Source organism: Larimichthys crocea, chromosome XX (assembly GCF_000972845.2).
Source record: "Larimichthys crocea isolate SSNF chromosome XX, L_crocea_2.0, whole genome shotgun sequence".
In the NCBI taxonomy this organism is placed as follows: domain Eukaryota; kingdom Metazoa; phylum Chordata; class Actinopteri; family Sciaenidae; genus Larimichthys; species Larimichthys crocea.
The window spans coordinates 3,724,734-3,742,438 of record NC_040030.1 but is presented as its reverse complement, the minus strand read 5'-3'; the positions used below and the strand labels follow the sequence as shown (position 1 = coordinate 3,742,438).

Below are 17,705 nucleotides of genomic sequence, written 5' to 3'. Positions count from 1 at the left end.
CGAGAAGAAGCTCAGTTTGTTAGTTCAGCTGTCCGGACTGTGAGCTCAGAGCACCGGGGGAAGTGTTCAGTGTTTGTACCACAGGAGTTTCTGACCACCGGGAAAAAGAGGAAGAAGAGGAGGTTTACAACCGGTGTTGTGCCAGAACAGGAGCTGGGCAAAAGGCTAAAAGACAGATGCCGAGCTTGGCTTTTTATAATATTATCTGGCTGCTATGTCTTGTGTTGTTGACCTTATACACGACACACCAAAGTGGGATCACAAAATACCAATTTCTACGTAATGTTCGAGCGTTTTAGGTACCTAAACTGACCAATAATCAACGTTACAACTAATATCTATATAGCTTATACAATAAAAAATATTTATATTTGAAAACAAAGTGTCCTGACAGGCACAACAACACAGGAGTGCGTTATTTTCTATATCAGAACACCTCAGAGTCTGTTATTGTATCTTCAGTACAACAAAAAGAGAAGGTGTGTGTTATTATTTTATTATTTGTGGTAAGTTAAACCTGTAATTATGTTGATTTACTGTGCTCTGGTTACCTGGAGTTTAATGTTTAATGTTTAAAGTTAAAGTACTGCACTGTAAAAAGTTCCTTAAATATGGTTTCTTGTCTATTTTTAATTCACATTCCCCTTCAGTGTGTTTATATAATGTATATATCAATCAGTTAATGTTAATCAAAACGTCTGACTCAACTGTTTTTAATAAAAACTCCTGTTGAACTATGACTTCACCCAGTGTGTCATCAGATCCTAATGAAGTTGTGTTGACATGTGTGTGTGTGTGTGTCAGCCACCTGTTTGACTGTGTTACAGGAGCTGATGTGCAGAGTATTGGTGACTCCTCTGGGCAGATAGAAGGCCTCCTCCACCACGGCTCCTCCTGCTCCTCTCTGAGCCCCCCGCACCGTCACCGGCCTCCTCAGGTCCATCTGGACCTTGATGAAACCGGTATACACACCAGTGGGACTCTGAAATAAAAGGGAAGGAGAGAGGAGACGATTTGTTGACTTCTTTTCAATAATCAGGGTTGCTGTGTGCTTCATTTCAAAATTTAAGACCAAATCAGATTAAATTTGTAACTATTTAAAGTTCGGCAACGTCAGCGTCCGTAAATCTTGACATCAGAACGTCACTTGTCGTCGTCTTGGCGAGGCAAAGTCCAGATTTCCTCATCGTTTTATCATTTTATTGTCCTTTTATTGCCTGTTGGTGCAAAAATAATTCACCTGGATCTTTTTTTTACAGCGACAAAAACAAGACAAACTTTTGTGACATGCAGAATCACACAGTTTGTTTGTTGTGATAAATCAAAATCAGCTGCTGAAGTAAGTGTATTAAAATCAAATCAAATCAGCCTGAAACCTCAAAAACAGAAATATAACTCGGTGTACAGTCACTTTGCTGTATTCAGAGTTTGCTATTCGATCTCTCCAGAAAGCGACCAGTTCACCCAATAAGCCCAGCGAGTCGTGCAGGACAGATGGCCCCAGACAGAGGAAGAGCATCTTAATCTCATTACTACTACTCCATGAGCCTGGAGGACTGTGCGTGACAGGGTGTGTGTGTGTGGGTGTGTGAAGGTCGTGAGTGGACAAATGAGATCAGTATGAACAGAAGTCACGATGACAAAGAGAAACTTGTTCCATCACAGATGAGGCGATTAAGAGACAAAGACGGGCGTGAGAGACAGAATTAGAAATAAGAAAGGTGTCTGCTGGATTCACATAGTGATGCTATCAGCTCTGACGTCATCCAAGAGAGGTTGGGAAGCAAGTTTTTTACGCAACTATCATTTATTTCCATGTTTACGGACTTTCCCAGGAACTTATTCGAAAGATAAGAAACAAAAAAGGAGGCACAGGAACAAATCACGGACCGCATGATGTCTAGACAGAAAGAACAAGACAAGTCTTCTTCCTTTGAGAGTTGATTACGTTAATGTTGGGAGGAGTTTTCTTACTTGCAGCTACAGAGATCTTCAGAAGCTACGTCGCTCCTACAAGGTACGAAAAGGTCTAACGAGAAATCAGATCTCAGGTCTTGAATGTGTGACACCGACTCCTTTCCTGAGAGGTTTAACATGTGGGCACGACCAGATAATGTGGAGAAACCGATCCGGATGTCACCCACATGTTTCTGAGGAGCTGTCGAGAAGCTCGGCGTGGCCTAATCCAAAAAAAAAGAATCTGCCTCCGCCCTTAAGCAGACGTTTTTTCGGAGGTTGCCGCTTGGATTTACGAAATTTGGATTTCTTAGTTAAGGGTAATAAAAAAAAACTCCCAAACTTTGCCATGTTTCCTCTGGTTTCCTCTGGTTCTTTTTTCTAGCACATCTTATGAAACTGTTTGAGTTTCTTCACTCAGGTGAAGCCTTTGTATAATTACAGTTTGTGTTTTTTTTTAATTATAACCATCAATAAGTATCTGGGTTATTCTCTAGGGAACTTTATGAACCTTTAAAAACTCTTTTTTTCCACCTCGTGCTATCATTTTTTAAGATTTCTACAGAACCTCCTTGCCTCGCCCCGCAACACTTCATTTATACTGGATGTAACATTCGTATGTTTGAATACCACTTCAGACACCTTTCCCGCTGCCAAGGAAAACACTGCGGGGGGAGAACAATAGCAGGAATAACATCACATCACTCTGATGTGACTGCTGAGGAATGCTGGGAGGAAGAGGAGCAGCGTGGATGTTGAAACTCCAGCGAGCACACCTCAGATGTCGAGATATGAAAGCCTGAAGGACTCTGCGTGTTTTATTGATCTGAACATGTTTCCTCCAAAGAACGAGCGAGTTATTTATTCAGGAGCAACAAAGACTCCATCAAAGAGCATTCAACAATCTCGCCAGAAGAACCATTGAGCAGCTGTTCTGTAGCTTTTTGTCGTGTCACATGATCTTCCTCGGCAGATTGTGGATGTTTTAGTGACTCCTCATTCAAGTTGGCACTTACTAAATCGACCTCGAGGGCAGATTGTTTCGTCAACTGCTGTTTCCAAACTCTCAGTCTTTGTTTTTTTTTGGAGCCAACATGGGCGAACTGTTCCAGCAATAAACCACAGGTTCAGTTTAGTAACTTTGGTGATCATGATCTGACCTGTACCTCCCATTTCCTCCTAAACAGTGATAGGATAAGTTACTCTGATTACTTAAGTACAATTTCAACAAGCTTACTTGTTATTTTCTTTTTACTTTGACACTTAAACCTTAAACATGACATAACTACATGATTCAATGTTTTATTACTAATCTAGCCAGCAGTAAACAATGTACTTAAAACTGACTGGCTCCACATTGATGAACCAAATCATTAAAATGCTTTAATCACTGGTGAAAGCAGTTTTAGCCTGACAGAGTCGCCAGATTTTACTTGCAATGGAGTATATTTACTTTTACTTAATGTACTAAAAGGAGTTTTTATGACCGGAATAAACAAACAAACCATCATCAAGAAGATTTTTTTAACAGTTATTCTTAATGTCAGATGTCAGATTTGGTCGGTTTCCCACAGGCATCAACCTCCGCCAATGCAGAAGAGCTAAAAACTGCAGTTCCTCAAACGTCCACTTGAGGCTGGCTCCAGAAGTGAGTCAGTCTCCATAAGTCCCCATGTCCAAATGTCCAACTTCACAGCAGAAATAAACATGTTTACAGCCTGGTACAAAAAACAGTTTTGGTCTCTGTAGCTAATTTCCCCGTTCATGACAACTGTACTGAGGGTGAATTTATATACAACTCACCTGTTCACATTATATTAAGGCTTAAAGTTATGCAGGATTAAGAGCGTGGACGCTTTGATTGACAGGTTGGCTTGTTTGAACGACCAGGCTCAGATCCACCAATGATCTATATCTTTGTTGATTATCTGGGAGGCGAAAGGAGCAGGACTACAAACATGGCACAGATTCTGAGTTTCCCCTTGAATCAAAGTAAACTAGATACCAATGAATTTAAAACATTAAAACAGAGGAATAGTTGTGCTTTTAATATCCTTGATGATGGCAGTGTCAGCAGCATACAGAGAGTCCACAGTGCAGATAAAAGACTGCTTTGTACAACATTTCTCCTGTTTTTAAAAGGAGAAACAAGCTCCAAGCCAAATACCGTACATACAACTCACTGACTCAGCCAGTGTGTGTTTGTGTGTGTGTGTGTGCACTCACGAGTGTCATTTTGAGGTGGTCTTTGGTCACCGAGTTGTACAGCTCGATCCTCTGCCTGATTTCCTCCCTGCTGAACTCCGTCCGCAACTCTCTCTCCTTCTCCACATCCTGACAGAGAACGAAAAGGAAACGCGACACGATAAGTCACAGCTCAGATCATTAAAACAACACACAGTGTGTTTGGACAATCGACATTTAACACACACACAGCACATATGTTGGGACACAGCGATAACAATAATCAAAACATGGATTTGTCATGTGATTACTGCAGCTCTATCTCCTCCAATGAAAGAGCCTGTGCATGTTTTCCACTTCATTAAATATTTATTTAAGAGATTTTATTTTGCTGGTACAGATTAAGTCATATTACCTAACTTCTCATGCGTGCAAAGTGGATGCAAAAATCAGGATAAACGTATAAAATACAGAACATTTTAAGAAAAATCGCACCCAAACATTATGCACTCAAAATAAAATGAGCTGCAAGTAAAATAAGTTATAAGTTATGAGTTTAAGTGCTGAAAATGCCGAATATGTTTCTTAAATATGCAGAAAAAGTGCTTCAGTTTTCAGTTTTCTAATAACGTCGGAGGGCGTTTTACGTTTCACGGTTTGAGCAGCTGCATGTTGGGAGAAAACGTAGAATAAAAAGCTGCATTTTTAAACGGAGAAGCCAAAAAAACTTGATTTTAAGATGAAGAGAAGCAGTAATTTAAACTAAATGCTATTTGGTTTGACAAGTTAAACAGTTAAACAGGACGAATAAATGAATCTAATTTAAGAGAAACCATGACAAAAATGTCTTTTGTACATAAATACTTCGTGTCATTGCTTCACACAATGCTCCAGGCTAAAATAGAGCATTGTGGTGTTTTTCATGTGACCATGCATACTTGTGCGATGATAAGGGAGGGAGGAGATGAAATATTTGTGCACTAAGAATGAAACAAAACATACAATTTTCACTTGCTGGAAATAATGTACTGTGTTGCCCTCGCTCCTGGAGGGTCAGCACATGACAAAAAAAAACACATTTCTAAATCAGCCCCATGCCGTGTGACTGACTTCTAATTTTAGGCAAAAACGTGGAAACCCGCTGCAGGACAGAGCGCCAAAAAGCATGAAAAAAGGCAAAAACGTTGATTGGTTGAAGTGACAGGAGGCCACGTGGACTGGAAACTGATTCGTGATGTGCTCGGCATGTACGCACACGTGTTCGTCGAGCTGTTTGCGAGGAGTGAAGACAGCCACGGGCAGCAGTCGACACTGTGTTTATGTATAAATGGATGGAGGTGCTGGGACAGGCCGGAGGGTCAGAACAGAGGTCGGCTGATAGAGAAAGTTCCAGATAACGATGACGGGCAGACACATGTGTACAGCAAACAGAGGAACATCTGCACGTGAGCTTCAACAACCAGGAATAAACACTTCTCGGGGACGCAGGGTCAAAAACTATAATTTAGGTCACATGACAAAGCCAAATATGTTACATAATCAGTTGTAAAGGGCCACATCCACTAAAATGTTGCATGCAGATGTTTGGTATCACACACCCGACCGTCTCCACCCAAACTGCTCAGCACCAATAATCACACATTTATGCTCCTAATAAAACGCTATCAACGACTTTATACTGAATTAAATGACTGTGAACGAGTCATAGGGAGGCGGTGGAGAAAGATCCAATAAAGACAAACGCTGACCGTTGACCCATTCAGTGTTTTTATTGGGTCCCGAAAGAGAAACTTTAAGGAAGTGCTGCAGAAATGTCACCAAAAGACAATATGAAAGAAAATATGAAGGCCTACACTGTTAGAAATGCAAAAATCCTCCATTAGTCATCTGATTTTAGACAATATATATATATTTTTAAGCAAAACGCCAAATATTTTCTGTTTCTAGCTTCTCAAATGTGAATATTTGCTGCTTTTCTTTGTCGTGCATGATAGTAAACTCAAACTTTTGGACTGTTAGTTGGATAAAACAAGAAATCTGAACATGGTTCTTTGATATTTGTCACTATTTGCAGTTTATAGACAAACAATTTATTAATTAACTGAGAAATGTGTTGTAACTTTCAACTGTGTATGGTTGATCATCATAATAAACGTCTGGCGGTGAACGTTAAAAGGACAAATGTGCATGATTTAAGTACATCGAGCAGTGTAGTTGCTGATTGCAACCCCCTCATGTCACCCTCTCTTTCCTCTTCCAGTGTAAAACTTCAGTGGTTGCAAAACGTTTAAAAAATGCGAAAGGCTCTATCAAGAGCGAGTGTTTAGTTTGTGTCTTTATCCATTTACTACTGAGGTTTCCATTTGACTCTAAAATTATGGAAAATACAGATAAATTTACAGTTGTTTTCCATTTTTTTAAAATTATTTGTATTGTATTTTATTGTTTTAATTTTAAATTTCAGTGTTTCTCTGCAAAACCTCCACTGAAAATTTCACTAAATGTATAGTTTTTGATTTCTTTGAGTATAATTTTACATTTTATTGTCTGTATTTTGATTTCTTTGAGTATAATTTTACATTTTATTGTCTGTATTTCTGCATTTTCTTTTTACAGAGCATGTTTTGTTGTGAAGTGTAAAGTCTTTTTCAGCACTTTTTAAACCTTAAAACAACCGACCCCAGACGTAGAAGACAGTCTGTCCTGATGTTTTATATCTTCTGTCCGTCTTGTATATGTCTCTGTATTTGTGAGTGCCAATGCAGTGAGTTTAATTCTCCAGTGAAGTGTGTGCTTACATGGGCATAGTTCAGCTCTCCACTACATCTATTAAAAAACCACGAACACAAACGCATAGTGCAGAATCCAGGGAGGCTTTGAAGGCGCATGCACCCTTATATGGAAAACACACACTGCTCAAGGCAAAGACAAGGTGCCAATACAGCATGTGCAAACACTGCAGACCCACAAACACTGCAGCCCTTTGTAATGTGTCCGCTGATTTACGGCTCCGGGAGAGAAACGCCAGCCTGTGTGCGAGCTGAAGTGCTCTCGTCACGACATTCAATATGTCATTTATCGCATGTTTGGATTAGATTAGAAGGAGATGAATGAGATGGACCCCTACAGATGAGAATGTTAGATACAGACCCCAGATTAGTCAGATGGCACGAAGAATATAATGAAAGTTTAATGTAGTTTCCAAGAAAATTTAATTATTGGTGAACCTGAAGGTACTTCCTGCCACCTGAGCGGTGGCGACCTGTCTGTCTGCAGACTCTGACTCATCAGGATTAAAAAGGAGGACACGCAGGACAGTGGACCTCGTCAAATCCACTCAGGCAGTTCATGCATTAGCTCCTCAGTTACCTTCAAGCAGTGACAAAGACGCAGACTTTCCTGGTTCATTTCAGAGACTTCTGTTTAACTGAGAATTAAGTTTGACCTGAGGGGGTTTTTACAGTCTTCACTTTAAGCACCTGCCAGGTCAGATGAGTCAAAGCTTATTACCGGGAAGTGACAGGTAAGGAGATTATCTGTCATCTTACCATCCACAGGCAGAGAGACAGACAGGCAGACAAAAGAGGAAACTGAAGACGAGGAACAAAGTTAAAATATACAGAAATAACTCCTTTCCTCTTGTAACTGTGCAGTGTTTGTTTGCAAAAACTTCTTTGAAAAGGCCTCTACAAAGTAATGCAGATTCAAGTCTCCATTGGATAATATGTAAACACAATCTAATATTAGTGCTGGTGACCGATCCTAAGCAACGTCGTCCCCTTGTTTAGTTAGGCAACGTTCAGTCAACGTTGACACCTTTTAACCTCCAATAGATTCATTGATTTTGGTTTTGGAGATGGAATAAAAACCAACGTTGTCCGTTGTTGTCTTGCTGTCACCAACACCCACAACTCAACACCATGATATAGGATAAAGAGATATGTCATGCAAAGTCATACTGCACTTCTCATGACATGAGGAGGTTACAGTCATCGTGTTTGCACTTTAAATAGATGGTTTTGACACCTGTTAACCCTCCTGAGCTCCTAAAGGAGTTTCTACATATGTATGTCATCATTCTCTATTCTCGAACAGGCTAAAACGTCTCCACTAAAAGTCTCTTGTGAGTGCATGTCTGTGCAACTTCCAGGGAAGAGAGAGTTAAGAGGAACTGGGAGGGTGAGAGCGACCAAATCCAAACAAACAAGGGAGGCCGAGCACAGCGAGAGCTACAACACAATGAGGTCATGGTCCTATTTAAGAGCACAGCGAATCCTCCCACTGAGGCTGGAAGATCAACACTGGACAGTGCGGAGGAAGCAGGACAGGAGAAGACAAAGACAGAAGCTGGGTTTCAATAAAGCCTTAGCACGCCATGACAGATAACTAGGGATGGGAATCGAGAACCGGTTCTCAACAAGAACCGCGTGTTTCAATTCCATGTAATCATTTGGCAGTTTATCTAACGATTCTCTTATCGATTCCAGAAAGCACGAGTTACGTCACGTAACTTCCGCAAGAAGTTATGCACGCTCGATTCCAGCAAGCTCGACTAATTACTGCACATAACTTACGCAAGTTTCGCATGTGCAGTGCAATCAGTAGTAAACAATGTCACCCACTCGGTTCGAACGCTCCAAAGTTTGGCTGCATTTTACCAAAAAAAGACGGCAACAGGGCGACTTGCAATCATTGCAAAGTGGAGATAACAGCGTCGGGAGGGAACACGACGAACATGCAGAAACATTTGCGCACACAACATGCGATATTTTTAAATGAATGTCGTGTTTTTCACACGCTTCGGACTGGAGATGAATCTCAACCTAGCAGCAGCGGCAGCAGCCAGGCTATGACCAGCTCTGCCGTTACTACGGAAGGTAACTCTGGTTCTTGTGTATTTGCCACAGTTACACATCGTTACTATTATCTAGGCCGTGGGCCTCTTTTGACTTCGCTGTTGGTTTTGTAAGGTCTTGATACTTCTGCCTAAACAAAGTTGATGCTGATCAAACCGTTTGTTCTCCTTTTTTTCCCCAAATGAGAATCGATAAAGAATCGAATCATTAAGCAGAATCGATAATAGAATCGTAATCGTAAAAATCGTATCAATTCCCATCCCTACAGATAACCAGTGTAATCATGCAAAAACCTCTAGTAACAGCACTGTGCGGTACATATAAAAGTACATTTGATCGGGGTGTTGTTTAGCTCAGTTTGTAGAGCATGTGCCCCACGTACAAAGGCTCAGGCCTTGCCGCAGTGGCCCGGGGTTCGAATCCAACTTGCGGCCCTTCTCTACGTCACAAAGCAACATCGTCTGCATATAGACTAATCCCAGCACACTGGATTCAGTTCAGAATCTGCGTACATGATATTTTTTGTCCGCACTGCAACTGATTAAGTGATTATAGACCAATCATTGCTTGCTGTCTTTCATGACATATGTGATGTCAGCAGGAAGGCGGTGCCAGGGATCAACTTCTGGGAACAACAAACTAACAGTGGCATGGCGTGTTCAGAAAAGCATAAAAAAGAAAGTAAAAGCAATAGTGACCATTTATCTGTTTCACGGTTTGCCCTCTCAGCACCAATAACATCCTTCCTCTTTTGTTTCCTTTACAGTTACAGTGCACAGAAGAGCTTTCTTTGTTAAGAGGCGTCCCAGATGTGGCGTGACTTCTTACGCTTTTCTTGTTTCCAAACTCGACATCCCACGTCTGTTGGATCGGACTTAAACTAGGTTGATATCCTGTAGTATGACCCCGGGCATAAGACACAACTAAAATATAGTGATTCAAATTTTTTTGCTTGGTATGTTTATGTCTAAAAACGTATGTATTGAGTCATTAAATGTGTGACCTTTGCTGCCTGATGTGCTTCTCTGCTTAAAGCATTAAACTGTAGGTTGCAAGTGGATAATAAAGCCTTTAACTGTAACAGATACCCTGACAAATGAACGGCAAAAGAGATATTTTATGCTGTGTGCAGGCACAGATATTTTTGGAGACATTGTAGACACAAATTGAGCTTTTAGAGGTGACATTTGAAGCCCTGAATGCAGATAAGGAAGACGTATAAATACTTATTTTGGTGATTTAAATCCTGCAAAAAGTTCTTAAGCGTTAAAAAAAAAAGCAGAACAGACTGCCGCTTTGGCACCAGAGCTCTCAGGAAAGCAGAAGAGAAATCATATCAGGTTTTTATCTCTATGTGAGAGCCTGCCTCTTCCCTGACCGCTGTTTCAAGAATAACTCTCCTCGACCTTTTATCACACACACCTGCAGCATTCCTGCCTTTGTTTAGCACTGTCACGCTCGCCTGCATCCACTGACGGTAAAGAGATGACATCACTATGCAAGTGTGTGTATGTGTGTGTGTGTGCAGACAAAACATGCTTAGCTCAGCTGAATACACCCTAAAGCGTTAGATTGTGTGCTTTTGTGTTATGGGTCCCCCAGGCAGACTAAACAGTGGTTTGGCTGTGCTGACTGAATCTAACCTACATATTTTAAAAGACGAGAAAGACAAGAAACACTTCTGTCTCTGTTTACTTCAGCATGTGTCTTCCTCTAGGCTACTGTATATTTAAATGACCAAAATAAAGGGTGTTTTATTTAGCAAAACATCTACAAGGGAGTTTACACTGGTTATATTATACTGGTTTCCTCCAATGTTTCAATTATACTCGATTTGGACATCAGCGTTTAGTTTAGTTAGCTGAGAGTTTAACCAAAGTAACCGTTACTTACCGTTACTAACAGTTACTTTCATTATCCATTATTCTGACATTTTCTCTCTCAAGTTGGTCAAGAAAATATAATGAGCACATCTTAAATGTTTTGTCTGATAAATACTTCAAAACTAACCTAGAAATCAGACAAATCTGCAAGCTCCGGTTTGGTAGATGCGTCCGGACCGTCGCCCATTCAAATTCCCATTTGTCCCAGATCTCATCAGGCCAATCACAATCGTTTATCTAACACTGGGCTGGGTTTATATGATAACTTCTGAAAGGACTTCTGACTTCTGATTGGTTGTGGGTCTATGTAATTGCGTTAGTCTGTGTCCGTTGATCACGACTCGAAGTTAACAAAACGTCACGTTGGAGAAGCTGTTACCTGGGAACTTTTTGGTCACCGATTCATTTTTGCCAATCGAATAACCGTTTCAGGTCTGTATTAATCATTGACATGTTGTAAACTCTATTTTCCATGTATGTTTAATTGTATATTTGCCTGTAGACCTGCTGGTCCTCTAGTTAAGCAATAAATTGCCATAATTTAACTGGAAACATACTGATGACACTCTGTTTTACCTATAACTGCTACCTGTAGAAAACCTAATTGGAAATAATAATCAAGTGTTACTAAATCTCCTTCGGTATAACCTCCATAAAGGTTCCCACAGTGTGATTTTCTAAGTCAGTTCATGTTCCTATGGAGCCTGTCTACAAAGTCCTGAAACATAACCACCACCTTTCATAAAATCTCCTCCATAACTATCAAATGTCTGTCTTTCTACCCTCCTCACACCCCTCCCTCTCTATGTTACTTCCTGTCGAGTCCATGGGGGGAAGTCCAGATCGGACACACCTTTCCTCCCAGCATTCCTGCACTAATGGGTACACACACATGCACGTACAACGGCGCATAAATGTGCATGTACGAGTGGAAGTGCTCACACCTTTCCTTAATAAACAGATCGGCTAATGGACAGACACACGCAGTCGTCTTCTCGAGTGGACATTCCTAAGTTAATGGACAGTACAGACGATACAGTGCATAAATGTTTAGGCCTTTCATAGATCTCTTCATCTCTGTTATGCAGTGCCAACTCTTATATAAGCCAGGGGTGTATTCAAAGTCTGACAATGTGGGCCTCCTGCAGACATAGTTCACTTGCTTAGCTCGATTCCTGTGTGCTTATAGCATTAGAATTATATAGTTGTATCCCATAGTCACTCAACAATTGAGCTAAGAGCTCTAATATTGCTGTTTGACATACCTTCAGATTATATCGAATACAAAAAAAAGGTATGTCCTTACGTATTTTTAAGTTTCTGAATGGGTGGGAAAACAGTAAAATTCTCCAAACTACAGCATCTCTGAACTATCTGTAACCAAATCAACCACATTTAGGCATCTCCTTTTGATAAATAATATAATATTCACTTTTTTCTCTTAATCTCGCCTAAAATAGTTTGGAAATCACTTTGCAAACCTTTGATTTAACTTTATTTTTATAGGTTTAGGCCTGATCAATGTATCAGTAGGGTTCATATTAGCATACCCAAAGAATATAATGGTTGAAATTGGCAAATATGATACACATTTTGGTGCACTGTAGTTCATTTTATGTATATTTAGTTCTTATATTTCTTGATTTAAGTGTGATATTTCCCGGCTGGATTTTTACTTTTCTCACTTGACTGTCACCCTTGATCTTCACAGTCATATTAGACAACAATAGGTTTTGATTTAACCATAAAACATCTGGTCTTAGTACATGTACCTACTTAATGTGTGTGAAATAATCCAACCCAACAAGATCCTCTAACAGAGTTCGACATTAGGACTTGCCTGGTGGCCTGAAGTAAGTAAACTTTGTTTTGTAGTAAGTTGAGTGCCTCGTACACCATTTTTTCCATGTGGTTATTGTTGTTCTATCCTGTCCACTGATCACCCATGATGCCTTGGTTTGAGGCTGGGTTCCTGATTATGTGGCAGATGGTAAACACACTCTGCATTGGTATAATCAGTCTTTTGTTTTGGCTGAATAGGTTCCCACAACCACCTCAAACTGGCAACGTGCCGGGGCAAAAAACAGGCAATCAAACGAACCGAAGACAAACAGATGATGAAACAGCAAAGGCTAGTGTCAAACTTTGGGAAGGGTTTGCCCTTGCTGGTCCAGTTTGGATTACTTTGGATTCACCACCTTTCTACAGTAGTACATTAGCATGCCCTCAGTGAACTCCTGAGCTCCCAAACCTTGTCCTGGCTCGCCAACAAAGAAGATTATGTTAAGCAGCAGGTAAACAAAGTATAGAGCAGGAATGTTTTTGCTTTCGTGACTTAAGGGTTTATTGTTTAGAGCTGGTGATTGTTGAAACATTGAAACGACGAACCAAGATTTCTCTCAAGTTTCAACAATGACAAACTGTAATAATTAGTCTACATCTTCTATTTCAGACAAGTAAAACATCTGCCAAACTGTTTATCTTAAAGCTGCTAATACACGTTGTTTCCTTCTTGTTACTCACATATATAAATATTAGGAAACCCTCAAAAACAGCCAGCTTTTTCTTCAGAAGAGGAAGAAAAGAGGAAAATTACGCTATTGTGTCTAAAACAGAGAAGTGAAACCTGGAGACTAAACCAGCTGGACCACATGGAGACAAGAGGCCGGCGCTCGACACAATGATGTGAACCAAAGAGGACTGCTGACCTCACACTGCTGCACTGTCTGTATGTTTCCAGAGCGGTTTCATGAAGGGGTTACATGGACGACAGGAGGACAGGATGCACAGTTATGGAGACCACAAGGAGTAGGGGACCACCCAGAGATCAAGACCTTTACCGACAGCCATAAAGAGGACGAAGAAAGAGAGTAAAGGAAGAGGAGGATATGCAAGATTTGAAGAAAGGGGAAGAGAATGAGGATGTGAAAATGGTAGCAGGGAAGCAGAAGAGACTAACTAATTAAATAAAAGAATTTTCTCTCGTTAGCTGTAATAATAGCATCATGTTTAATAAAAAACAAACTGTCCCTCTGTGCCTCTTTTTGGCCACTAATCATGTGGTTAACTTTGGTCGCCTTGGAGATAAATATAACATCAAAAAACACGACGCCGTCCAACAACGCTGATCGTCAGCTCACACTGGAGCTGCTAACTGCCTGCTGAGAAATGTCCTCGTTAGAATGAGAAATGGCTTTCATTACAAGAACCAGTGAACACAAGCACATGTTTGATTTACAGTCCCTCAAGTCAAAAGATTGTTAACACAAGAAGGATTGAGAAACAAGTCAAAAGAGGTGTGTGCTTTTGTGTATATATGTGTGTGTGTGTGAGTGGGTTATGAGTAAGCATGTGCGGGTTTGAGATTATGAAATGTTATTCTGACCTTGGAGGAAGACTCGAGGCGTAGAGGTGTGTGTGTGTGTTTGGTGATTGTGAGGCAACAATAAGCCAGACTTCCTCTGGTGAGTTTCATTCGTCAGTGCGTTGCATGCAGGGCTTCGACTAATGATTGTTGTTATTAGCAAATAAACTGCTGATTGTTTTTCTGTGGAAAGAAAATGTCCTCACATAGTTTGTTTTGTTTGAGCAGCAGTCAAAAACTCAGAGCTATTAAATACGCAACAAACTAAAAAGAGAGAAAAATAGGAAACTCACATTTCAGAGGCAGGAGTCAGAGACTTAACTAAGGCTTAAAACAAATATGCTGATTACTTTCTCTATTAATTATTTGGTTGATAGGATGCCACAAAATAGTAATCAAATCAGACAAAAGTGTACTTTTCTTTTCTGTTTTTTGTCCAAGCTACAGTTGAAAACCATTTCTTATATTCAGTTTACCAACAAAAACATAAAATCAGCAAATATTCACAGTGAAATGCTACAAACAGAGAATACTTGACATCTTAGCCTTCAAACAGATCAACAAAGCACTTCCTTACAGTGGTACCAGAGCGAAACCAAGCTGACGAAATAGTTGCAGTAAAGCAACATTGTGCAACTTTTCTACAGTATCATATACAAACAGATTATAAACCATGTTGATGCTACAGTGACCTGTAATCAGGTGAATGGCGTCTCAGTCATTGGTATGTCTGTTCTCACACTATGTAACTTTGTGCTCTTGAGAAGTACGTAACGTTTTATGGCACTAAGTCACACACCACCAACTATTTCACTGATTTTGGTGAAACTGGATCATATTTTATGGAAAACATGTTCAACTCTCTGTGATTTAGCTGCTGTTAGCTCATGTTAGCTCAGTTTGTTTAGCCGGGACCACCGGTGAAGAGGATGTTTTCAGCCGGTGTCGTGCCAGAACCTGAGCTGGGCAAGCTGACAATGTAAGCGGGGCTCAGCAGCCTCTATGGACGTAATGACAGAAGAGAAAAGACCGAAGTGGACGTTGACAGAGAAAGCAAAGAAAAGGAGTCACCAACCTTTCCCCATAAAAAAATCAAACATTCGTCTGTCGAGTTCAAAACGTACTCGCACTGAAATGACTAAAAAATAAATCATGCTTGTTACAAAACTACGGGCAACCCTAAACCGAGTCCTGCATCGTCAACTTTGATGCCAAAAACAGCCTCGTTACTGTTATTTAATGAAGTGTTTGAACTTTTAGGAAGAAGCCACAAGAAGACTTAATATAATTTAAAAGACATTCACAGACGAAAGCAAACAAACAAGAACATAGTAATGAATGATCGTGAAAGCAAGGTTCACCTCCCGTCTCTCAACAGCCGGCGTGAGTCGGATATGAAGCAACAGAACAACGAGCAACTCATCACCATCACTCATTTCTGACAACTTTATTACTAAATGGCCTTCACGCTGTCTGACACTCCTCCTGTGTGAGGTACAGAGCCTCTGTAAGCTTTTAGACTCTCTGCAAACATTAATATCACTCTATCATACACATATTAATACACCTCTCTGCTCCCACGGTCGACAGACACGCTACGTTCACGCAACAACAACGACAGCGGCGGTTTTGTTTCTATTGTGTCAGACTTGTGGTGGGACTCTAGAAAAAGTTTCTCTGGTCGAACAATGTGAGTCGGGTCTTTGATGTCCAAGAATGGATTTCTATGAAAGTTGGTCCCCAGATGGTAACGTGCTAATAACTTGAGTGTTGAGTGCTTTTACTTTTTGATACATGCTCTCAATCTCTCAACGTCTTAACAAATCAGACGTCGGTTTTGACCGTTGATTTCTCTTTATGTGTTGGGTAGGTAGGTAGGTTTTATGGATTTATTTTTTATTCTGCTGGACAGAATTACTTGATAAACACACAACTTTTATTCTGGCACCACGGAAAACTTTACTTGAACCCAACTTATGGTAAAAATACAAGAGTAACAAGTGTTTTTTCTTCTTTATTTATCAAATAACACAATTTCCACTCAGAGACTGCCATTTCTAGGAATGCTGCCAATCATTAACAGCCGATATTTGTGCTACCGAGTCACCGATTGTAAAAATAATCAATGACGCACTAGTGGATGTTGACCTCTCTGAAATGGCGACCATGCCAACGCAGATCGGTGACGTAACAGCAGACTTCTTTCCAGTCATGGTAGCGACGAAGCGAACAATAAAAAGGGAATTTAATCATCTCGTATCAGAACATATCAGGCATGGAAACTGCTGCCAACTGCAGCTGCTGTTAACTCAGTTTGTTAGCCGGGCAAGTTGATATCAAAAGGTTTCCAAAATGTAATGCCAAAAGTTTGTTTTTTTCAGCCTAGCAGTTGTTCATCACTTGTGGCTCCTACCAGGCAGTTAGAAGTCAGCAGTCAAGGCTATTTTCAAGGTATTCCAGTGTTTTATTTTTTAATAATAAGACACCAGCAGCTATCACAAAACAGAAAACAGCCAATACGGCTCATAAATGATCAAACTCAGGGTCAGAATAAACATGATCGGGGTCTCCTTCGCCACTTCACCTTTACATTTTAAATCCCCACAGGTATTGTCCTATAATTAGCCTATATTTCATGCCAGGTGTATTCATAGCTTATGTGAAAAAGTAGAATCGAGTCTTAAATTACACGACGTGATATCACAGCACTGCTAATCGTTGCTGTGATACAATGGCCTTCAGCGAGGATGTGAAAGACGGGTGTGTCTGTACGGAGCCTGATAATAGAAACAAGGGAAACAATACCTGTGAGATGTGTTGCTGCGAGCGTGTGTGTACTGATGACTACAATGACAGTCCGGTCAGATAAGCTGCTTCAGCTCGGCAACAGTGGAAAATCCCTTTAAAACACACACACACACACAAACCCAAACATATACTCCAACACTAAGCTATCCAAAACACAGGCTGGATGATCTCCAACCACCGTGAGCCAAATCTTAACGTTCAAAACCACCGCGCACATCAACATAATCATCAGGCAGCACATTCGCAGCCAGCAGACCTTGAGGGAGTTTTTGTGTGTGGGAGAAGAGTGTGTGTGTGTCGGATTGTTTCTCCATTTTAAAGTGTCACACGAAACAACTAATGACACACACAAGATGATGGTTTATTTGGCACGCAAGAGTGTGAGTCTATACACCGTCATTATGTGTAAACCTGGCATTACGCGTGTTATGGTGTGATGACTGCGGAGCGTGGAATGTCTTTTACTGTGATGCACCGTTTTATGTTATTTTTGAACACATTACGCCGAGTACTGACCCCACCAATAAATGTGTCTAAAAATATTATTAACCGTCTATAAAATATAATTAAAAAGCAAAAGATGACCAGAAAACAAGATGACATAGTACAGTCCGAACACAAAGAGTACTTTTCCCAGTTTCTAACTGTATTGAT

The 17,705-nt window shown here is 40.5% G+C and overlaps 1 protein-coding gene across 1 annotated transcript in view; it reads right to left on the bottom strand.

Moving 5' to 3' along the window:
- Positions 1 to 17,705, bottom strand: part of LOC104939022 (ras association domain-containing protein 3) — a 32,944-nt gene that overhangs the window by 3,309 nt on the left and 11,930 nt on the right. Inside the window, exons 2-3 of the mRNA XM_010755492.3 lie at positions 4,183 to 4,290; positions 809 to 982 (exon numbers count right to left, since the gene is read on the bottom strand). Of these exons, the coding sequence (XP_010753794.3) occupies positions 809 to 982; positions 4,183 to 4,290 (282 nt within the window). The remainder of the gene's footprint in view (positions 1 to 808; positions 983 to 4,182; positions 4,291 to 17,705) is intronic.